Below are 23,499 nucleotides of genomic sequence, written 5' to 3' on the forward strand. Positions count from 1 at the left end.
TTATTTTTAAGTATCTCCACACCCGATGTAAGGCTTGAACTCACAACCCCGAGATCAAGAGTCGCATGCTCCACTGACTGAGCCGGCCAGGTGCAAATATATTTAACTTATATAAGTAAATAGATAAATTTCTTTAAATTTTAAATATATAATTGACCAGGTTCCAAGGGATTATATACTTTCCTGGGAAAAAAGTTCAACTACCTTTGGGAAATTCCTTTATATGATTTTACAGGGACAGCCTCTAAAATGAAGTGTTCAATGAATGTCCAATGAGCAAATTAATGCATTGTAGTAGCTTGTATCTTAGGTGCTGAGAGCACCTGATTAGGGCATGTAAGATTGAAAAATTCTATATAAACATTTGCATTTATTAATCTGTTTTCCACTTAAAATGCACAGATAAGGAATTTTTTACATCAAACAAATGCCTAAAGGGACCTGCATGGCTCAGTCAGTTAAGCGTCTGACATTGGCTCAGGTCATGATCACAAGGTCCCAGGATCGAGTCCCGCATGGAGCTCCTTGTTCAGTGGGGAACCTGCTTCTCCCTCTGCCTGCCGCTACCCCTGCTTGTGTGCTCTCTCTCTAGCAAATAAATAAAATCTTAAAACAAATGCACAGAGTTTAGGGAAATAATTTTATTGCTAATAGAACCCTGCTGATTCATTCGATTTTCTCACATGACATTCCCTCTGTCCCCCTTCTCTGGGATCCCCTCCCTACCCACTCCCTTGGATTTTCTGACTTACTGCCTGCCTTCTTTCTAGAAGAGTCAGCTGTAGCACTAACAGTTCAGGATATGCGAGGACTTTCCCTGAGATATCTGTGTACTGTTTCTGGGCACCTGGCCAGGAGGATCTCCTTGGAACCAAAAAGTTAATAATGGTCTAGAAAATATACAAACAGGGTCACGGTCTATGAATTTCTAAAATGAACTTTGTGACATCATGCAAAGACAAAGGAGTGGAAAGGAAAGTATTCTGGCTTTGAGCTGGGCAGACCCCGGTTCAAATCTCAGTTCTTCCTCCTCATTAGTACAGTGGTATCCCTGCCTGTCAAATCTCAGTTCTTCCCCTTCCTACCTCCATGTGTAACCTCAGGCAAAGGACTGAATGTCCCTGGGCCTCAGCCTCCTCTGTGACACGGGAATAATGAGGACTGTAGTGAGAATAAGCGTATCCAGCCAGCTGCATGTACTCAGGGAAGTATCTACACTCCCCCTACCCCCTTGTCCTTCCAGAGCTCAAAATCCGTAACCTAAGGAATCAAGGGGAAGCCAAACAAGGACTAAAGCTTTACAAGTAAGACCTAAGGAGAATGGGTGATGGAGTGTGTTTAGTGGGGAAAGAAGTGTTTAGTCCAGCCAGAGAGCAATAAATAACTGTGGTCACCCTTTGTAAGCACCCACTACCTTGCTTGGCATTTAATACAGTTTTACTTGGTCCTCGGGACAGCACCGCAAGGAACGTATGATTTAATTAGTGAGGAAACTGAGATTTTATAACACCCGAGATCATTCAACTGAATGCAGAAGTGGAGGTTCAAACTCAGATCCTCCCACGGGGAAGCCAGCCCTATGTGGAGCAAGAGGGACAAAGGACCACGGCCGTCAGCTACTGGTATTGGGGACAGGCAGGGGCTGGAGAAGACAAGTGTGAAGTCTTTCTTTGGCTGGGACTCATGGGAAAGGGAACCTCCAGGCCTCTGTTGTTTTACGTGTGGGCTCTCCTGAAGGCAGGAGGGACTCTACCTTTCCGGAAGGAAAATGGGCTTGTGAGCACCATGCTGGGGACGGGTGTCCTGGGGCCACAGAGGCCGGCCTGAGCACCGAGTCCCTCCTCGCCGAAGGAGACTCCGTGGCTGGCCTACAGTTGAGTCCATCCCTCTGTTCTATGTTCTTTTTTTTAAAAGATTTTATTTATTTATTTTAGCGAATCTCCAGCGGACTCCCTGCTGAGCATGGAGCCCGACGTGGGGCTCAATCCCATCACCCCAAGATCATGAATCAAGCCGAAATCGAGAGTTGGGCGCTCCACTGCCGGAGCCACCCAGGCGCCCCTCTGTGGTCTACTGCTGTGGTAGATTCCCTTTCGCCTCACACCGGCCATCCCCAAGAAAGAGTTTATATAAAATGAAATGAAAATATTAAAATGTACAAATGAAATTTTTTTAGCCTTAATCTCTGGAACCTCTCCGTTTTTTTTGTGCACAGAACAGGTCTGACAGCTAGGTTTCGGGGCCAGGCTGTGCGGTCGTCAGCCCCTTCAAGCCATCTGGGGTCTAATCTTCATGCTGCCGGAGCACTGGTCTAGGACAAGCCACCTGCACGCCGCCGCTCCTCCGAGTAGAAGGCCCGACGTCTTTACCTTGCTGAGGAGCAGTGACTAGAGCTGAACGTCATGTCCACGACCCAAGTCCTCACCGGAGCTGCGCTCCCCTCTCCCGTCTGGGTAACTGTGAGGCCACCTGAGCAGTGTCTCTCCCCCCTGCAGCTTTTTCTTCTGTGGACACATGGAATAGGTCAGTCTGATACACTCTACCCCATGTTCAGACTCAGACAGAGGCCTGTCACTCTTATAGCTACAGGCCATCATTTGGAGCCTTAAACTTTGTTTTTGAAGAACAGTCCCGACGCTGAAAACTGCGTGTGGGTTTCCCTTAGATGGAGAACCTCATGTTTAGTCCATGTGTCTACACTGCACCTGGGCTTATATTGGCTTCTAACCCTGATATACCTTCTGAGTGAACCTAAGCAGAGAATCCCACATTGCCCTCCCCACGAGATCACAGGGAAACACAAAGCCACACCGAGAAAGGATGGGCCATGGTTTGATATTGTCCAGCGAGCGTCTCCGGGCCTCAGAACGCCGCCACTTCCCGCAACTCCGGCCCTCGGCTGTGCTCCACTCTGAGCAGGTGGATTCCTCTGCTGAAACTTGTACACAGTAAGGAGACGGGGTCGCCAACAGCCAGGGAAGTCAAAGGTCCTGACCCATCCAGGGACAAGGTGAACAGGCAGGCTGGGGGAGGAAGAGGGAACCAGCAGCTCAGGCCAAGGGCGCAGTGTCATGGAACACGAGGTCTCTGTGAGAAATGCGTGTAAATGAATCGTGTGCTCTCCTGTCTAACCCAGGTAAGAGCCGCATCCCCTGCTCCAGAGGACCGTGTACCCGCGGGGAGGCCAGACTCGGGTCGGCGGCGAGGCTTAAACTCCAGAGAATGGCAGGTGGACCAAACAAGGTTTGGTTTCACTTAGAAGCCCCTTCAGACAGTTGGGGCCTCGCCAGCAAGGACATGGGGACACATCGCCCTCAGTTCCCACCCGCCCAGAGAGCAGAGCAGGGGCCAGGGCAGAGGAAACCAGATACGATGCTGGCCTTCAGCTGCTGGCTCCCGGGGTCTTGCTCCTTCAAGACAGAGGAAGTTTGGACCTGAAGGGGAGTCTGGGGGCCTCCGGCTGACCCAGTCTCCCTCCACCCCCGTCTCAGAGGCTGCTCTTCTGAGAACCACAGGCACGCCTGGTGGGTAGGTCAGCACGTTCAGACCTTGCTCTCCCTCGTGTCAGGCTTCTGAGCATTGACCCTGACACCAGCTGCTCTTCCTGCCTCCCACAGCTGTTACACGGGGAGCTGGAGAGGGCACGACTCGCTGGGGGACAGCAGGGCTGTCCTCCCTACAGAGGTTTGGCTAGACATGATCTCACATCTTTTCTCGGGCGGGGGGGGCTACCCTATCCTCCCCTGCTGGGAGCTGAGTTTCTGCAACATTACTGTAGGGGGGATTTGTTATGAAATTCTCTAAGTTAACACTATTCCTGTGTCTGACAGAACCCCGGGTCCAGCACAAAATAGCATGGAGCCAGTGGGGTGCTGGTAAGGCAGCTTTCTGGAAGAAAAAACCAGCCACCTTTACTCACAGCGTTTGCCACATTTTGTGGTGTAAATACTCCCACTATGACCAAATATTCTGGAATATTTAACAATCAGTCAGTAGGAGTGGGCTCTGGCATACTTCAGTAAGGACTCTGGGGAGCTGTGTTCCCTAAAACATCTTTTCCTCTGGAGCTTTGAAGTGTCATGACCCAACTGTGATCTCGACCCTTAACTGCAGCACCAAAACAGGGCCATCTCGCTGTCTATCCTTACTCTACCTCACCCCCACCACGCGCTGAGACTCTCATTTTAGTCTCTAAGAAAATGAATTTGAAAATGACAATCCTTGTTCTCTTTGCCAGACGTTTTGAGCACCACACGTTAAAACCTAATGAAGAACTTCAGGTAGAAAGAATACTAAGAGCCAAATATATTTGAGCTCACAGGAGCAAGTCCGCACAACGTGGTACCATGGCCCATGCAGTGATGGCTTCTAGCCAGAGCTTCAACAGAATCCTGGTATCTTAGTGTCATCTCTTAACCACTAGGGTCCTGGACAGTGGCAGAACGTGGCTGTCTTTGTATTTGCTGAGCAATGGAAAGAAAAGAGTTTCAAGGAAGCTTTTAGGACTCCGTGTGCCTTTGAGAAACACCACCAGCAGGCTCCTTACCTCCAGTATCTTGGTTCCAGATCTTCACTTTGCAGTCGTGTGATGAGGTAGCAATTATAGGCATCGAGGCCAGCGCTCTTGGTAGAAAGACACAGGATGCAACAGTCTGGAAATGCCCCTTATATTCACATATTCTGTTCTGCGTCTGCCTTAGGTCCCACAGCTGCGGAGTGATGACATAGGCTAGCTCATACATACATATTTCTCTAGCTTCATGCATGCTACCCTCACTGATTGCCACCTCCCCACCTTCTCATGACCCTCCTACTCCCCCCACTTACCTTCTCATGTCTCTACCCCTCGTCTTCTCCATCCCATCCACACACCAAATCACCCAACCATCCAATAATTGTTTTAAACATCAACGATCTCAAACAACCCTGGCTAAGGATGTGGCAGGAGGGCTGCTGCCTTCCTCATTAAAATCCTGGTTAGGGAAGTGAAAGCTCCAGGGTCTATAGCATGATGGGACAGTATGGGGTTGCCTACTTTTTTTTTAAAGTTTTTTATTTGTTTAAGTAATCTCTACACCCCATGCGGGGCTCAAACTCATGACCCCAAGATCAAGAGTCTCATGCTCTTCTGACTGAGCCAGCCAGGCGCTCTGGGGTTACCTACTTTCTATGACAGCTCGAGAGCTGCCTGACATCAGCCTCTTGGCCTCTGTGGGTCCCGTGGAGACCCCATAGTTGGGAGCACCTTCTCAGAAGTACACAGAGGTACAGACCTTTTGATTTATTGCCTTCATGCTGAACCTTGGTATATGAAGACGAGACTCTCCAACAAAGGAGGTGACAGTCCTGCCAGTCCCACTCTTGTTGACACTATCAGACCACAGCTAGAGATCAAAGTTCACGGAAGAGAGCAAACTGAATCGTGTCCAAAAAATAATGAAGTCACTGGACACCATGTCATTCAGGAAAACAACATTCAGAGAAGAGAGCGATCTGAATCGTGTCCGAAAAATAATGACATCAGTGGACACCATGTCAGTTGTAGGAACTGGAAATGCTTAGCTTGGTGAAGACATACTACATCAATAGCCTGGGATTCAACACCTCAACCTCCACTTACTAGAGGTGCGCTCTTGTGCAAGAGATTCAACCTGCCGTGCCTCGATGTGCTCATCTGTAAAATGGGAATTATAATGAACCTGACTCATGAGGTTGTTGTAAGGATTAAATGAGATAATGCATGTAATGTGCTCAGGCCAGTGCCTAGCATGTAATGTTTGGTGCAATGGGAGCTGTAACTGTTCTAGTTGGACTAGATGCCCCTTTTAACTTATATTCCACAACAAGGAATCCAAGGTACTTTGGAGGAGCCAATGCAATCTAATCCAAAATTACTTGCGAGGAAAGGTATATGGATAAGGGTTGGGGTGGGCCGTCGACCAGCACTGGTGCCTCGGACTCCCTGAGGAGCTTGAGCCTGCCTTACTGTGACCACAAGTACAACAGGAGTACACTTGGCTCTTCGAATAGTCCCACCCCTCTCTAAGCTCTGCTGGGAGCAGGGACATTAGCAAGCTGGTTCTGTGTTTAGCACCTTCCTAACTTGACTCCCATCCCATCCCTCTGTCTACTACCAATTCAGAGCCCAAGGCTAATGGAGATGTCTTGAGAGATGCATCTGGAATGCAAAGGCTCACTTACAGTATGCACTTGGAATAGGACTGAGCCAATAGTAGAGCTGGCCTGTGGAGCCCTATATAGACAGAGGTCAGAGGAAGTACTTTGCTCATCAGCAACCAGACCCCAGAACCCCCCGTTTCTTACCGTGGCTTCACAGCCTTCCCCTCCAAAGCCACTGCTGCAGGAGATGCACTTGCGTCCGTCCTCACTGACCGCGCAGTAGGTCTGAATATGCTGCCTTGCGGGAAATATATGAGCTACCTGCAGCCCCCGGCTGTCCCATAATCTGCAAGAAATGGCCGCAGGAAAGGAGTCTGTGGTAAATGTGTCTGAAATACCCACTAACATAAGCCTCGGCTCTTTGCTGCTTTGGCCGGTCAGGGGGAAAGTCACGATTTACCTAAAACCAGGAGTATGAACCAGATCAACCTTGGAGACTCCAAAGCTGCCAGGAAATAACCGAACCGAATGACATCTGACTTCTATTTTGAGATCCAGTTAATAGGAATTTAGACCACACACCTTAACTCTACAAGTTAATTTGTTAATTTGGCCCTTTTGGGATACTGCTTTCAAGGGACAAGAGGATATTTCTGTGCCTGTGACTTAATTTTTTTTAAAGATAGTTACTATGACCCAGAGGAGCAGTCACCATTCCAGAACCAGATACAAAAGACCTGCAGGCCTTGGCCCACCTGGGCCGTGGGGTCCACAGGGGAGAGTTTTATTCGGCCTCTCGTCTCATTTTCACCACTTTACCTCCTTCTTCCTATTTTCTAAGTAGAACGAATCTCTTCTGCGATCCAGAGTTTCTCGTTGTGCTTTCTACTCAAGAACGACTGACTTCATTTGACTCCCCTGACGGGGATTTGGACCCATTGCCCCAGACAAGGCTTCCCCCGAGGGCTGGGTGACTGAGAACATCCGGCATCAAGCAGGGCTGGCAAGTGGAGCCAGGCAGCTCGAAGGGTGGGACAAGCCAGTGACGGGGCCTGAGGTCAATCTGAGTATGTTCACACAGGGGGCGCGGGTGGGGTCAGACCGAGTTAGCTGCTTCAGAGCCATCCAGAACAGGGCCCTTTTTCCTGGCCCGACCTCCTGCCACTCAGCCTCTACCCAGATGGTCCAGGGGCCCAGGTCAGAGAGACCCCAGCCCCAGCAAGGGGCAAAGCGACAGAGGGCCCTGGGAAGGCACAGCAGTGTGGAGAAGCCGAGGGGGAAGGGAGTCAGATAAGCATGGGAACCACAAACCTTCACCAGAAACACCTTCACGGCTGCTCAGTAAGCCCACCTGATGGTTTTATCTTCAGAAGTCTGTAGTACGTATGGTTCTTGGGGGACCCAGCACAGGTGAGTGACCTAGAAAAAGCAAAATTTTCAAAACTTCTCCATACCAAGTCGTTCCTCTACGGCAATCCCTGTAAACTGTGCTAAATAGCGTCTCTCCGCCCCTCCTCCAGGACGCTGACGCGCACCTTTGACTTGGAGGGAGTCTGTGCTTTGCAGATGCCCAGCAGTCACACCCTACTGCCATGCCCCGGATCAGCGGCAGCAGTGGTGGCAGCCGGGCCAGTTGCGAATTCCCGAATGCACGCAGGCGCCCACACACGTGGTGGGGCACGGCTGGTGCGTGGCAGCTAAGGAGAGCAGCCCCCGTTCTATGGTGGGACCGCTGCAACCCTGGTCTCAGGCCTCACAGGGTTCAGGAAGTGTTCTTTCTTTTCATCCCTGTAGCCCCCTGCTGGACAGGAGTGAAACAGTTTTCAAAACAACCCAAGATGACAGGATTTTCTTCCAGCAACCTCCATAGGTATGGAGGGCATAGGGCGAGCGTACCTTGCCACAGACAGTTGTGTTCAAAATTGGAAAAGATGACCATGAGTGTTCTTTAATGACCACTAAAGGAACATCTATCATGTCAGGTCATAGGATTCTCTCCATTTGATAAATGAAGACACTGACATTCTAAGTGACTTCCTTGGAGTAACGCAGCTAAAATGTGATGGCTCTTGGGGCGCCTGGCTGGTTCAGTTGGTAGAGTATGTGACTCTTGACCTCAGGGTTGTGAGTTCAAGCCCCATGTTGAGTACAGGGATTACTTTAAAAAAAAGTGATGGATCCGTAACTTGAACCCAGGTCTGACTGACCTCAAAGGCTGTGGAGTTTATATGCCAGTCTGCTACCAGAAAACATTGGTCTTCATAAACAGCAAATTAAACATAAAGCAAAGGGTCATGCTTGTTTCCCTGCGCATAAGCTGTGAGATCCTGGAGGAGAGGGACTGTGTCCTTGGCCACTAACCCTGGTCCTAGCACAGCAGATAAGGAACAACTACACTTTGAGGGAATAAAGGAGGACACTATGAACTAGTGGAGGTGTTCTTTGGAGCAGAAGACTTTAAAGAGATCATCCAGCCTGATAACCCCGAGAGGCCAGGGTCTGACAGAGAGTTCAGGGTGAGCAATAACGAAGCCCCAAGCCTCTACTGCCTGGTGTGTCCCCTGATCTCTCTTTCAGGCTCTGTGCCTCATCCCATGCCCCCTTCTTCTGTCCTACTCTCTACCGACTTTGAGTTCCTACCAGGTTCCTGGAGATGGAAGCTCTCTCCATGTACTGTCCGGTCCCAATGTCCCACAGAAGCAGGGTGTTGTCCCGGGAGCCAGTGCACAGCTGTGAGGAGTCTGGGGGAACAAGGGAAAGATGGTCCATGAGATGGGCCTGGCACAGGGCTTTTCAGAAAATACAATGGCAGCGGGGCGGGGCAGGGTGGGGGGCACCCGGGTGGCTCAGTAGGTTGAGCGTCTGACTCTTGGTTTTGGCTCAGGTCTTGAGCTCATGGTCGTGAGATCGAGCCCCAAGTCAGGCTCTGTGCTCAGCGGGGACTCTGCTTCTCCTCTCCCTCTCCCACTGCCCTTCCCCCCACTCACACACTCTCTCTCTCTCAAAATAATTAAGTCTTAAAAACAATTTAAAAAGTACAACGGTGTTGGGTAGAGGTCCGTCTGACTTTACCTGGACTCACAGCCAATCCAGTGACCACCATGGCGTGGCCAGAGAACTGCTGCCTTGGCTGGGAGGGGCCACGCAAGTCCCACATCATGACCGTCCTGTCTCGAGAGGCGCTGAAGAACCGGCTGGACCCGTGAATACAGGCTATCTGTTCAAGACAGAAAAGGCTCCGGTGTGCTTGTTTGATTGGACTTGGAAGTGGGCAACGGGCCCGGGCTGTGGGCGTCCGAGCCCGTCGGGCTGGGAAGGCACTGCATCCGGGCATCAGCACCCTGCTCCGCGCTGTGAGTGTGGCTGCTGCCTGGTTTCCTTACGATGGAGTCTGTATCTCCGCTCTGATTTTCAGTTCATTGAGGGGGGATTTCAGGGAAGGGAGTTGTAGAGACTGGCATTCTCTATCATCTTTGCTGGAAGCTCACTCTGCCCTGTTAATGCTCTTTTAACAAATTAATTTTTATTTAACTGTTGTTGGCTTTTTAAACATTTCCCCAACTAGACTCGAAGGTTCCCGAGTAGAGAGATTTTATCATTTACTTATTTATAAATTTATCTATAATAAATAAAATTTACCACTTATTATTTACTTTATTATTTATTTTTCTAGCTACAGTCAGCACACAGGCAGCCTTCAGTACCTGTCCCTGTTGAGTTAGGATAGGCAGGGGGAATTCTCTGTTTATCACCTGAGCTTTAAGGGCTTAGTGACAAAATAAAAATCACGTCTAATATGCCTATAACAATAGCTAAGGGAATGGTTTGCTTTGCTTTTCCCTGAGGAGGCTTCATGGCATCAGATGAAGCCCTTGCATTTTGTTAAGACGGAACATCCAGTCACTCTTACTATCTAGAGCTCTTGGAATCTCCTTTATTCAACTCCAAATTCCCTCCACGATAATGATCATTTGATAATTACCTTAGTGATCTCTCGTTCGTGTCCTTTGAGCCTTCTCACGGCACTTCCGGTTTTCCAGTTATAGGCCACCACTGTCTGAGGAGAGTCATTGGAGTCGTTAGAATCTCTGTAATATTTTTTTTTAAGATTTTATTTATTTATTTGACAGAGATAGAGACAGCCAGAGAGAGAGGGAACACAAGCAGGGGGAGTGGGAGAGGAAGAAGCAGGCTCATAGCAGAGGAGCCTGATGTGGGGCTTGATCCCATAACGCCGGGATCACGCCCTGAGCCGAAGGCAGACGCTTAACCGCTGTGCCACCCAGGCGCCCCGAATCTCTGTAATATTTTAAGTAAATTTTTATTCAACTGAAACAAGCCTTTACTTCATTATCTACCTAATTTCTCCCTCTCTGTCAAGGGTCTTGCATTTGGGGGTTATTGTTGTAACCCTCATCCTGTCCCCCTACGCTGATTTTCTTTTCTTTCCTCCTGACGGGTGCTCTGTCTCTCTCCAAGGCAATGGGCCACTGCTCTGAGCCTTACTGACGGGTTCAGGAGGACAGTCCCCAAGGGGAACGGGCTCAGCCTGAGGTTCTGGTCAGAGATGCTGAAGTAGAATTCTACATGGGATTAGAGTTTTTTCCCCTAAGTGGGTTGTACTTTTATTTTAGTGTATTTTTAAAATATTGCCATTTTTTTAAAAAAAATTTACTGGGTGCCTGGGTGGCTCAGTCAGTTGAGCATCTGACTCTTGGTTTTGGCTCAGGTCATGATCTCATGACTCACGGAATCGAGCCCCACAATGGGCTCTGCACTCAGCAGGGAGTCTGCTTCTCCCTCAGCCTCTCCTCCTCCCCCCCTCCCGCTCTCTCTCTATATAAAATAAATCAAATAAATCTTAAAAAAAAAAAGAATCCATGAAATACAGTATGAAAATGAGAGGAATTAAAAGAATCAACATTTTTGCTACTAATGTCCTAGCTGTGAGTCCTGTGATAGATGCAAATATGGGGGGAGAAGCAACCAGATTCAGTGACAGTGGGAGGAGGGACAGAAACACAGAATTATAATACTCACCAGTGTAAAGATTTTGACAAAAGAGCAGCATTAAAGAGACTGGAAGTCTCATTTTCTTTTAAATGATTATTTATTTATTTATAGAGAGGGAGAGAAAGAGAGAGAGCACACAAGCAGGGGTGGGGGGCAAAAGGAGAGGGGGAGAGAATCTCGAGCAGGCTCCAACTCCCCACTGAGCATGAAGCCTGATGCGGGGCTCCATCTCACCACCCGGAGATCATGAACTGAGCCAAAATCAAGAGTTGGCTGCTTACTGACTGAGTCACCTGGAGACCCCAAGAAAGTCTCCTTTTGATGACAAATAGCTCCGTGTCTTGTGTGGGTATGAATAATACTTGCCATTTATGAAAAACATGTGGACGGTCTGGCACATTGCTGAAGATCTTACCACCTAATCCTCCCAACTGTGCTGAGAGGCTGGCATTATCATCCCCATTCCGTGGATGTGGAGACCGAAGCCCACGAACAGTAGATGACTGGCCCAGAGGAACAGGCAGAGCAGGGACAGAGCAGTCCCTGGCAGAGCAGGGACTCAGAGCCAGTCTTCCTTAGTCTAAAGCCTGTGGTTTTACACCACTCAACGCTAAGCTGAGTAATATCTTCCCTCCCAAATATCTTCCCTTCTCCACAGTAAGCTGGTTCCCTAGGAAGCACTGCAAACCCCACCTTATCTTTTCCTCCAGAGACACACAGGTCTGAGTTCAGAGCAGCCACGACAGAGACACTATCCACGTGAGCTGGGCTATACTCCGGACAAGCTTTAGTTTGAATTCTCTCTTCTGTAATTCCGTCAGGCCTGCTAAAGAGAGGATGGCAAATGAGAGGCCCACGGGTATGGAGTGCAGGGGGGCAGGGGAAGATGAGGTAGGAGAGGCCAAGCTGAGGAGAAATCTGGAAAAGGAGTACAGAAGGGAGACCCCCGGCCATTGCCAGAAATGGGATCTTTAATGCTGAGCACGCTGAGAACATCTGAAGGACCAGAATCTGGTAAAGGGGAATCCTGAAGTCAAGAAGCCAGGAGTCTCTGCCCACCCCAGAGCGTATTCCCAAAGATGCCAGGCCCCTCTCTGAGTGGCTGCAGGCACCAGCCCATCAGCTGTTTCTCATCCAAAAGAAAACAGACCAAACTGACTGTCAGGGAAGGTCATCAATAATCGCTCTGGGCCTTCTCTTTCTTTAGTAGAAACTTCTAATGCGACATGATAAAACTTGGGATCCCAAGGTAGGATGGCCATACCTGTATTTGTAAGTGCTGTGTTTGAGTTTGCTTTGCAGTTTCCCCATCCCTGCACAGAACCTACACGAATTGCACGAAGGAGCTCGTTGCAGATGGCAGCCGAACAGCAGCATCCCCTGCGGCTGCTGGAAGTTCTCGTCCCTGCTTAGTAAAAAGAATACATACTGTTCATTTTGTTAGGCATGATAATGGCCATCTGGTGACGTAAAAATAAAGCCTTATTTATTTATTTATTTGTTTGTTTATTTGGCAGAGAGCGAGAGAGCGCAAGCAGGGGAAGGGGCAGGCAGAGGGAGAAGCAGGCTCCCCGCTGAGCAGGGAGCCCGATGCAGGACTCGATCCCAGGTCGCTGGGATCATGACCTGAGCCGAAGGCAGATGCTCAACCGACCAAGTAACCCAGGCGCCCCAAGCCTTCTTTTTTTAAAGACTAATTCATTGTACTCGTTTGCTTTTCCTCTTTCCCTTGCCTCTTCTTATGGCCCTGGGAATGCACCCTCCCATAAAGCATTAGCAGATCAGCAAAAACAAAACCAAAACTAATTTTAAAAATACAAAGCGGTTTCTTGGGGCACCTGGGTGGCTCAGTAGGTTAAGCATCTGCCTTCGGCTCAGGTCATGATCCCAGGGTCTGGGATTGAGACCCGCGACGGGCTCCCTGCTCGGCGGGGTGTCTGCTCTCTCTCCCTCTGCCTGCCACTCCCCCTGCTTGTGGTTCTCACTCTGTCACATAAATAAATAAAATCTTTTTAAAAAATACAAACAGGTTTTCTCAACAAGTTAAATGTAGAATTACCATATGATCCAATAATTCTGCTCCTGGGAAGATAGCCAAAAGAATTGAAAGCAAGTGTTCGAACAAAAATGTACACATGAACGTTCATGGCAGCACCGTTTACGATAGCCAAGAGGGGAAAACAACCCAAATGTCCATCAATGGATGGATGAACAAACAAAATGTGGGATAGCCATACAATGAGTATTATTCAGCCATAAAAAGGAATAATGTACTGAAACATACTATAACATGGATGAACCTTGAAAACATCATGTTAAACACAAGAAGCTAGACACAAAAGACCATGTATTGTATATGCCATTTAAAGGAAATATCCCTAGTCGGAATCGATATAGGAGAAAGCAGATTACTGGTTGCCAAGGGCTGGAATGATGGGGGAATGGGAGTGGCTACTCTAATAGGTACAGAGTTTCCTTTTTGGATAACAAAAACGGGCTGGAACTAGACAGTTGTGACGGCTCCATAACATTGTCTGTGTACTAGATAAGAATAAATTTTATGTTATACGTATTCTACCACAAAAAATACTAGGAATATGTATTTGAAACTAAGAAATAATTTTTACCAGTAAAGCTTCTGGAAAGAGCCTTAGTTATTCTAAAAGTTCATAACCTTCCTAGCTTGCCGGTTTGTTTTAAATAATTTCATGTGACACTTCTCTAAATCGGCGTGCCATATTATGAGGTTATCTGCAGTAAGAATGAGATATCAGGGGCACCTGGCTGGCTCAGTTGGTACAGCATGCAACTCTTGATCTCAGGGCTGTGAGTTCAAACCCCATGTTGGGCATGGAGTCTACTTTAAAAAAAAAAAATGAGATGTGAGAGCTGATGACACTAAATGAGACAATACAGGTAATGACCTAGACCAGTAGCTCTTAGTGTGATCTGAGGACCGATGGGGATTCCTGAGGCCCTTTCAAGGAGTATGCCTCTCCCTCTGCCCTTCCTCCCCGCCCTACCAACTCGTGCTCTCTCTCGTGTGTGTGTGTGTGTGTGTGTGTGTGTGTGCTCTCTTTCTCTCAGATAAATAAATAAAATCTTAAAAAAATAAGATAATTATTATTTTGCGGGGTGGAAGGGGCAGAGGGAGAGGGAGGGAGAGAATCCTTTTTTTAAAAAAAATTGTTTATCTGGGGCGCCTGGGTGGCACAGCGGTTGGGCGTCTGCCTTCGGCTCGGGGCGTGATCCCGGCGTTCTGGGATCGAGCCCCACATCGGGCTCTTCTGCTGTGAGCCTGCTTCTTCCTCTCCCACTCCCCCTGCTTGTGTTCCCTCTCTCGCTGGCTGTCTGTATCTCTGTCGAATAAATAAATAAAATCTTTTAAAAAAAAAATTGTTTATCTGAGAGAGAAAGAGAGAATGCGAGAGCATGGCAGTGGTGGGGGGAGGGAGGGGCAGAAGGAGAGGGAGAAGCAGACTCCCCGCTGAGCGGGGACCCCCCCCCCCATGCAGGACTCGATCCCAGGTCCCTGAGATCATGACCTAAGCCAAAGGCAGAGACTGAAGCAACTGACCCAAGACAGAACCCTAAGCAGGCTCCAAATCCAGCAAAGAGCCGGACGCGGGCTCAATCTCACGACCCTGATATCATGACTGAGCTGAAGTCAAGAGTTGGACGCTTGACAGACTGAGCCACCCAGGTACCGCTAGGAAATGAGTTTCTTACAGGCATGACCAGCCCAGGTCCAGGAAGAATGGTCTACAGGAAGAACAGCAGCTAAAATTCACCAAATATTCTCAATGACGCCATTAAAAAACAGTTTTCCAGAAGAATTTCAGCCTACATTTTGAAAAGCTGCCAGAGGGGCGCCTGGGTGGCACAGTGGTTAAGCGTCTGCCTTCAGCTCAGGGCGTGATCCTGGTGTTATGGGATCGAGCCCCACATCAGGCTCTTCTGCTATGAGCCTGCTTCTTCCTCTCCCACTCCCCCTGCTTGTGTTCCCTCTCTCACTGGCTGTCTCTATCTCTGTTGAATAAATAAATAAAATCTTAAAAAAAAAAAAAAAAAGAAAGAAAAGAAAAGCTGCCAGAATTGACCTCCGGACAAGATAGGTAACCAGACAGAAGCACAGTGCTGTGACAAGAATGTTGTGTGTGGCTCCAAGAGCCCTGGGCTCCAGTCCCAACTCTGCCTCACCCCACTGTGTGTCCCTGGGTTCCTCCATTCCCTGCTCTGCACCTCAGCTTCCCCATCTGTAAATGAGGACACCAGATCAAATGATTTTTAGTAGACTGTGTGTTCCATGAGAGGAAGGACTCGCTCATACTCATCTCTGTACCTCTACTGGCTTGTGCAGTATGGCAAACACGTGTCTTGGTAAGTAGTGTGAATCTAAAGTCCCTTCTTGTTCGGACATTCTAGGATTCTCTGTAGTAAGTATACGATATGTTGCCAGAAAACAATTCCAGGATAATTTTCAAAAATCTTGGGATGTTGGGGCGCCTGGGTGGCACAGCGGTTGGGCGTCTGCCTTCGGCTCAGGGCGTGATCCCGGTTATGGGATCGAGTCCCACATCAGGCTCCTCTGCTGGGAGCCTGCTTCTTCCTCTCCCACTCCCCCTGCTTGTGTTCCCTCTCTCACTGGCTGTCTCTATCTCTGTCAAATAAATAAATAAAATCTTAAAAAAAAAAAAAAATCTTGGGATGTTGTATTGCTTATAGACAGAGGTTGCAGGGCTTCCTAACTGCCAGCACAACCCATTTTTCAACATTATCATCAACCTAAGGACAGAGGCCATGCATAGATCCAGGTCACCAAAAACAGCAGATGCTAAAATTGGATTGGCTTTGCTCAACCCTGATTGGATTCTCAGCTGATATCTTCAGAGAGCCGTATTTCCCATCTGAAGAGCTCTCACAGGCCATTCTAAGCAAAAGATAACTTTTAGAATTACTTACCCCCAAACCAATAGGATTTTCTTGGTGAGCTGCCATATTCAATACTTTGTAATGTTTATCCTTTGGAAAATAGTTCAGGCAGCAACTGCCTAATCTCTGTAATTACTGAAAAGACGCTTAAATTAATCTCTTTTCTAAGCATATGTTTGCACCGAAAGGAGATTCACAAGGTAAATAAAGACCTTGTTTAATGAAAGAGAATGCCGTGTAGTTTTCCCTCACAAAGAAATAAATATCTTACAAAATTCCAAGATCATATAACTGGCACATTTCCAACAATTAATAATATATCCATTTTTATTTTCATTTATTTAAGTAGTTCTACACCCAACGTGAGGCTTGAACTTACAACCCCGAGATCAAGACTCGCACACTCTACTGACTGAGCCAGCCAGGTGCCCAGATATGTCTATTTTTAAATATACAAAGTAAGGGGGCACCTGGCTGGCTCAGTCATTAGCGCATGTGACTCCTGATGTTGGGGTTGTGAGTTCGAGCCCCATGTTGGGTGTAGAGATTATTAAAAGAAAATCTTAAAGTATATATATATATGATATATATATATATATCATATATATATCATATATATATGATATATATATATATCATATATATATATATATCTCCTACTCTATTTTTTTAGATTTTTAAAAAAATTTGTGAGCGACAGAGCAGAGCGAGCGAGAGAGAGAGAGGGAGAGAGCATGCACAAGCTCGGGGTAGAGGCAGAGAGAGAGGGAGAAGCAGACTCCCTGCTGAGCAGGACCCTGGGATCACGACCCCAGCCAAAGGCAAACACTTAACCCACTGAGTCACCCAGGCGCCCTATTATTATTATTTTTAAAGATTTTATTTTAAGTAATCACTACACCCAATGTGGGACTCAAACCTACAACTCCAAGATCAAGAGTCACATGCTCCACCGACTGAGCCAGCCAGACGCCCCCAAAGTAAGATATACTTAAATCCTTAAATACATCATTAAACATTTTTATTTTACTCATAGGACTTCTGTTCAAAAATTTTCAGAGCTGACTGCTACTGTTTCTGCGAGAAAGGCAATTTCTCCTGTTTAAAATAATACTTCAGTAAGTATGAATCATAGAATTTGAGATGGAAGAGCTTTTCAAAATCATCACATATAAACCCTTTATTTAAAGATCCGAAGAATCAGGGCAGAAACATTATCAGCTCAAAATTCTAATTCTCATCTGCAGTTCACTGCGGTCTTGGGCAAATTGCTGAGCCTCTTGGAGTCTGTTTCATATATGTAAAATGGAATAACATCTCTCACTGGGTTTCTGTAAAGATTAAAGATAGCACTTACGATGTGCCAAGGCTTTTTCTAAATGCTTTATATTTATTAACTCTTTTAATTAATTCCACAAGCCTCTGAGCTAGATGCTGTTACTATCTTCATTTTGCAGATGAGAAAAGTGAGGTGCAGAGATGTTATATAACTTGCCCAAATTTACAAATAAGCTGCAAATCAGTGGCAGAGCTGAAACTTGAATGTAGGCAGCAGTCTCCAAGGCTTTGCCCTTGATCGGCATCGTCTACTGCATTTCCATAAAAGCTAGTGCGTGGCCAGCCCTCAGCTGGACCTGGCTACCGGCATGATTGCTAGAATAACAGTGATAGCAACTGAAAGGAGCAATTTCTGCCAACTTCACCCTTAATACCACGGTTAACACACACATAGTAGACACACGTAACAAATATACACGGAGAATATATACAAATGGGTATAAAAGTCTGAAGAATATTAAATTGAAGCCAATTATGTCCTGGCCAGAGTGATTGATCACATAAGGCTAAGAATTCATTAAGTTATATATTATATACCAAGGCAATTTAAAATCTCAACAACAAAGTGTACGTACTTGGATAATGTCCATGTAGTTGTGATTTATTATGACTAATCTAAGCAGTGAAATTCTATTCAGTTATCCTCCACTGTTTATACTGTGAACATGCAATATACTTGAGAGGAGGGACAGTGTCTTGTTCATTTTTGTATCTGAGCTTTAAGCACTGGCTGGGAGAATGGATGAAAGGCAAATATCTGTGGAATGAACGAATGGACGGCATGCTAAGGTGAAGTCTGTTTGACAAGAAGCTTTTTTTTTTTTTTTTTAAGTAGGCTCCAGGGTCGCCTGGGTGGCTCAGTCGGTTAAGCATTGGACTCTTGGTTTTGGCTCAGGGTTGTGAGATCTGGCCCAAGTGGGACCCCTGCGGTCTGGCTCTGTGCCCAGCGTGGAGTCTGCTTGTCCCTCTCCCTCTGCTCCTCACACCCCTCCTCTCCCTGCTCATGTTCTCTCTCTCCAACAAATAAATAAATCTTTAAAAAATAAAAAGAAGGTAGGCTCCATGCCCAACACAGGGCTTGAACTCAAGCTACCCTGAGCTCAGGAGTCACATGCTCTGCTGACTGAGCCAGCCAGGCGCCCTGCAAGCTTTTTAAGGACCCAACAACATAAGGGTCCTTCAAAATTGCCCAACAACAAATCATTCAGGGAACAGTTACCTGGGCTCTGTCCCAGATTTCAGATCAGAAAAGGCTGGAGAGGACTTGGAAAAGCCACAAACTCAGTTATGGCTTTGGAATATCCTCGTTGGTTCCAGAAGAAACCAGGCCTAAATCTGAATCCCAGGGCCCATTTCTGCCCCAATCTGCTTTCCATAGACCTTAAGATACCCAGTGGTCACTCTAAACATAACTCAGAGAATTCTCTTTTAACTCTCCTGTGCAGTATTCCTTGATATACTCCAGCACATGTCCAATTGTTATTTTCCATGAAGAAAGGGGGACTCAGAGGGTTGTGACTTCCTAAGAGTCACACGAGGCAGAGCTAGGGTACCAGACCTTATTTCCCTGGTCTCCTGGTCCAATCAATGTTCACGTAAGGGTTGATTTCATATCTCTCTCCCTCTCCCCAAATCTCCTTCTGTGCACAAGGCATCAACCCGAAAGCTCAAATACAAGCAAAGCCGCAGTGGAAGCACTGGAATATGATCTGATTCGACACTCTAATGGTACAGATAGGGGAAATTGAGGCCCAGAGTCTCCCAGAGAGTCAGCACTCGGTCAGAATGTCCAAGGTTGCCCCAAGTTTGGGGGACAACCTATGTACGGTTTTTCCTTCCAGTCTCTTAGATCACAGACGTCCCCCACTCTATCCATGTGGACTACCAAAGATTATCTTTTATGTGAGGGGATGGGTAGGATGGGCTGGGTAGTTCACCCAAGATGGAGCGGGGGTAGCACCACCCAACCCAAGGCCGGCCCTCGAACTCCCCGCTCTGACCAGGTGAGCGGCTGCAGCCTGCGAAGCGCGAGGGCTCCCACCTGCCCGCCCGCCCCCCACCTCCGCTGCACCCCTTCCCCCCACCTCGTGCTCCATACCCACCGGCTGGCTGGCCGGGCCGGGAGCTGAGGCCCGTGGGGGCGCAGAGTGGAGGGCGTCCGCAGCCACCACGCTCCACAGCCTCCCGCGCCTCCGCCCCTAGCAACGACGCGCGCGTCGCTAGGGAGGGAGCCCCGTCAAAAAGCCTCCGGGCGCTCTCCCCGCCCCCGAACCCCAGTTCCGCTCGCCGGCCGTCTCCCGGAGGCTGGGCCCAGAGCGCCCAGCCCTGGTTTCTGACTGGAACAACGCGGTGGTGAGGTTCCAGAGAAGGGGACGGTGGTGCCCAAAGACCGCGCCGCCAGGGAATCTATATAATGCAAGAAAAGCGGTACCACCTACCACAGTAATAGTCACCGAGGAAGTACTGAATAAATGTCATCTCTTAAATAAGTATTCACCCGGATGGAGGTGGTGGTATCTTTCTTTGGAGTTTTCTGTGATTCCGCCCCGTGATCCCTCCTTTGGACACTTCCCCAGGTCCCCCCCCCCCCCCCCCCCCCCCCCCAGTCCTATTCCTTCCTTCCTTCCTTCCTTCCTTCCTTCCTTCCTTCCTTCCTTCCTTCCTTCCTTTCTTTTTCTTTCTTTCATCAAACCGTTACAGCCCAGCACCACAGCAAAGAGACCCCTCAATACCTTCTTGAGATCCAATGGGAAGACAGTTCCAGAAACTAACAGCAGCTGCAGGTACATTGCTTCCAGACTAGAGTCTATTCATTAATGTATTCCTAGTGCACGGGGTTTGGTGTAGAGTAAGGGTTTGTTGAATGTTGAATGAATGAATGAATGAATGAATGAATGAATGAATGAATGAGATCCGAGCCAACATTTCTCTTGCACCCAGAAGGGACCTGCTGCAGTGCTGATCTCCCAGCAAAACTGCCTTCAATGAAGACTTGTGGAGTTTCTGAAAGTTGGATGCCTGTGGGAACAGGAGTAGGGGTGGTAAGAGAAGATTACCTTCACAGAATATTAGGGCTGGCCATTGGGTCTATCTTCCAACGCAAAGAGGCAATACCCTCCACAGCATTCCTGATGGGGGTTCCTTTAGCCCCTGTTGATCTCCCTCGGTGATGATGCACTCATTACTTTCTGAGTCTGTCCTGTTGGTCCTGACAGGAGCTGGGATCTACCCCCACAACACCGATCTTAGTTCAGAGCCCAAGGCTCTCCCTACAAGCTTAATCCCTTTGCCCACAACAACCTGGCAACCTTCAACCAGGAGAGACTGATTGTTTTGCCCTGAGTCACTGGGCTAGGCTCAGTGCAGCTACAGAGTTGACTTGCCTGATCCCTGCCCTCAAGATTTTCCAGCTCTGAAGATGTAGCTCTTCTAGAAGATGCTTTAGGCTTGAGGGACCTGAGACTCCCAAACTGGTATCTCTAGCCAGACTTCTCCTTACACCTGTATATCCACCTGCTTTCTGTCCATCTCCACCTGGCTGTGACTCATACTGAAAACATCATCTTCCCCCCAAACCTGTTCTTCCTCTTTTCCCTCTGAGTGCTGGGCACTACCACTCACCAGTCACCCACGCCAAGGATCTTGGAGTCATTTGTAACTTCACTCTCTCTTCCTTGTGCCAGAACAAACCCCAAGACTTCTTAATTTTGCCCCTGAAATAGCCTTAAAAAAAAAAATCTGTCCACTTCTCTCTACCCACCACCTTGGTTCAGGCCAAGATCATGCCAGAGTGTGAAAATTCTTTGTAGCTTCTGTTATCAGGGCTGGTCTTGTAACTTATATTGACCAATAAAATGTGGTGGAAGTGACATTGGCTACTTCCGGGTTTAAGCCTCAAAGAGCTTTGTAGTCTCTGCTCTCATCTTCTTGGACACACTGCCACCATGGGAAGAAGCCCAGTCTAGTCTGTTTAAGGCACATGGCCCCTCCAATAGCTAACATCTCAGGGTCAACATGTGAGTGAGAATATCTTAGACCATCCAGTCCTAAATGAACCATCAGATGACTGCAAAGACACTAGTAACCATCAGAAGAATAGCCCACCTGAACCCAGCCCAATTTGCCAACCCACAGAATGATGATCAAATAGACAGTTGTCCTTTTAACCCACTAAGTTTTGGGGTGGTTTCTTACAGACAAGAAATAATATTCAAGATTAAGTCCAAATTCCTTCCCTAGGTCAGTAAGGCTTGGTCTATATCTCTTTAGCCTCATCTCCCACCTCTGGTACCCACACTGTAGCTTTCAATGGGCTAAACTACTTACAGCTTCTTGGCTCACCTCGCTGTTGCCTTTGAATCCTTGCAGATGGTGTGTCCTCTGCCCAGGGCATCTCCCCTACATCCCCTCACCTGTGTGTCTGCTAACTGTGCATCCTCAGCTTAGAGGCCATCTCCCTCTCTACCCTCAGGGCTTCCCTAACCATTCCCCTCTTCCTCCAGGTTGAGTTAGCTACCCTTCCTTTGTGCTTCCAAGGCCCCCACACTTGCCTTAACATAGTGTGATTTTCCATTTACTGGTTTCTCTCACTTGATTCTGAGCTCCAGAAGGGCAGTGACAGCGTCTTCTTTACACCTGTATTTATTGCTGGTGTCTAATACAAGGTCTAGCACAGCACTGCAGGAGAACTTTCTGCTATGATGGAAATGTTCTGTCTGCATTGTCTGACATGTGGTTACTGAGCACCTGAACTGTGGCTAGAGTGCAACTGAAGAACTGAATTTTAAATTGTAACTTTTTAAAAAGACTTATTTATTTATTAGAGAGAGAGCGAGATAGAGAGCAAGCACCAAGCGGGGGGGGGGATGGGAGAGGGAGAAGCAGACTCCAGACTCCCTGCTGAGCAGGGAGCCCCATGTGGGGCTCAATCCCAGAACCCTGAGATCATGACCTGAGCCGAAGGCAGGCACTTCACCAACTGAGCCACCCAGGTGCCCCTAAATTGCATTTAATTTTAATGTAACTTTAGTAGGCTAGCGACTGTGGTACTGGACAGTAGCACACAGTAGATGCTCATTGATTATTTTTTTTAATCTTTTTTTTTCAAAAGTAATCTCTACACCCAATATGGGGCTCCGAATCATACCCCCAAGATCAAGAGTTGTATGCTCTACCGACTGGGTCAGCCAGGTGCCCCACATTGAATATTTTTGAATAAACAGCAAGAAGGATGACAATCGGAGACAGCCAGTTAAGATACAAGGCAGAGGGGCGCCTGGGTGGCACAGTGGTTAAGCGTTTGCCTTCGGCTCAGGGCATGATCCCGGCGTTATGGGATCGAGCCCCACGTCAGGCTCCTCCGCTATGAGCCTGCTTCTTCCTCTCCCACTCCCCCTGCTTGTGTTCCCTCTCTTGCTGGCTGTCTCTATCTCTGTCGAATAAATAAATAAAATCTTTAAAAAAAAAAAAAGATACAAGGCAGAATCTATGGATGTAAGCAACGTAACTTGTCCCTCCTGTGAAATGGGCTGCTCCTAAGAGCCCACTGGAGACGAATCTCATTCGGTCCAGACTGGTCAGGCCCAGGCAGAGAGAGGACTCTCTCCTCAGGGGCCCGGGCTTAATCATGTGGGAACCGTGCGGTCTAAGTTTGTCTACACTGGCAGGCTACCAAGCCCTTCCTAAAGGTGACGGTTTCGGCTGTTTCTGTCACACAGAAAAGAAGCCACAGGGTTGATAGTCTTCTTGCTACTCCATACAAGAAACCATACAAGCCCTGGTCAGATGACTTCCAGCCCTGACACTGGAGACTTTGGTGGCCTCAGGGTCTGAGGAGGAAGGAGGAGTGGGGACAGGGTGAGGTGGGATCAGCGATAGGCCAGGGCCTCTGGCCGGACAGACAGAGGAGGGCTGGGTCTGCGGTCCAAGAGCAGGCCTGACCGAGCGTGAAGCCCAGGGAGGTACAGTCCTTTCCAGTAGACTTTCCCAAATATTCACTACAAAAAAGTTAAAAAAAAAAAAATAACCCAAACCAAATAGCATAAAAAGACAAGTGAGAAGTCAGGTTACAGGGCAGACTGTACAGAGATAGTCCCT

The 23,499-nt window shown here is 47.9% G+C and overlaps 1 protein-coding gene across 12 annotated transcripts; it reads right to left on the reverse strand.

Moving 5' to 3' along the window:
- Positions 1–238: 238 nt before the first annotated feature.
- WDR31 (WD repeat domain 31) lies at positions 239–19,962 on the reverse strand. 12 transcript variants are annotated; one of them, XM_034664323.1, is made up of 11 exons: positions 19,842–19,962; positions 16,096–16,200; positions 12,398–12,538; positions 11,827–11,959; positions 10,103–10,177; positions 9,193–9,337; positions 8,761–8,861; positions 7,472–7,539; positions 6,325–6,466; positions 4,547–4,709; positions 239–3,087 (listed from the first exon to the last, which is right to left on the reverse strand). In XM_034664323.1, exons 3-11 carry the CDS (start codon positions 12,508–12,510, stop codon positions 2,606–2,608), a joined length of 1,422 nt encoding a protein of 473 aa, XP_034520214.1. In that variant the 5' UTR covers positions 12,511–12,538; positions 16,096–16,200; positions 19,842–19,962; the 3' UTR covers positions 239–2,605. The 12 variants fall into 12 exon arrangements, with proteins under 12 accessions (XP_034520214.1, XP_034520215.1, XP_034520222.1 ...); XM_034664324.1 differs by lacking the exon at positions 19,842–19,962 and adding an exon at positions 19,506–19,600 and having other exon boundaries at positions 11,827–11,956; XM_034664331.1 differs by lacking the exon at positions 19,842–19,962 and adding an exon at positions 19,506–19,600 and having other exon boundaries at positions 239–2,504.
- Positions 19,963–23,499: the final 3,537 nt, after the last annotated feature.

This window comes from Ailuropoda melanoleuca, chromosome 7 (assembly GCF_002007445.2).
Source record: "Ailuropoda melanoleuca isolate Jingjing chromosome 7, ASM200744v2, whole genome shotgun sequence".
In the NCBI taxonomy this organism is placed as follows: domain Eukaryota; kingdom Metazoa; phylum Chordata; class Mammalia; order Carnivora; family Ursidae; genus Ailuropoda; species Ailuropoda melanoleuca.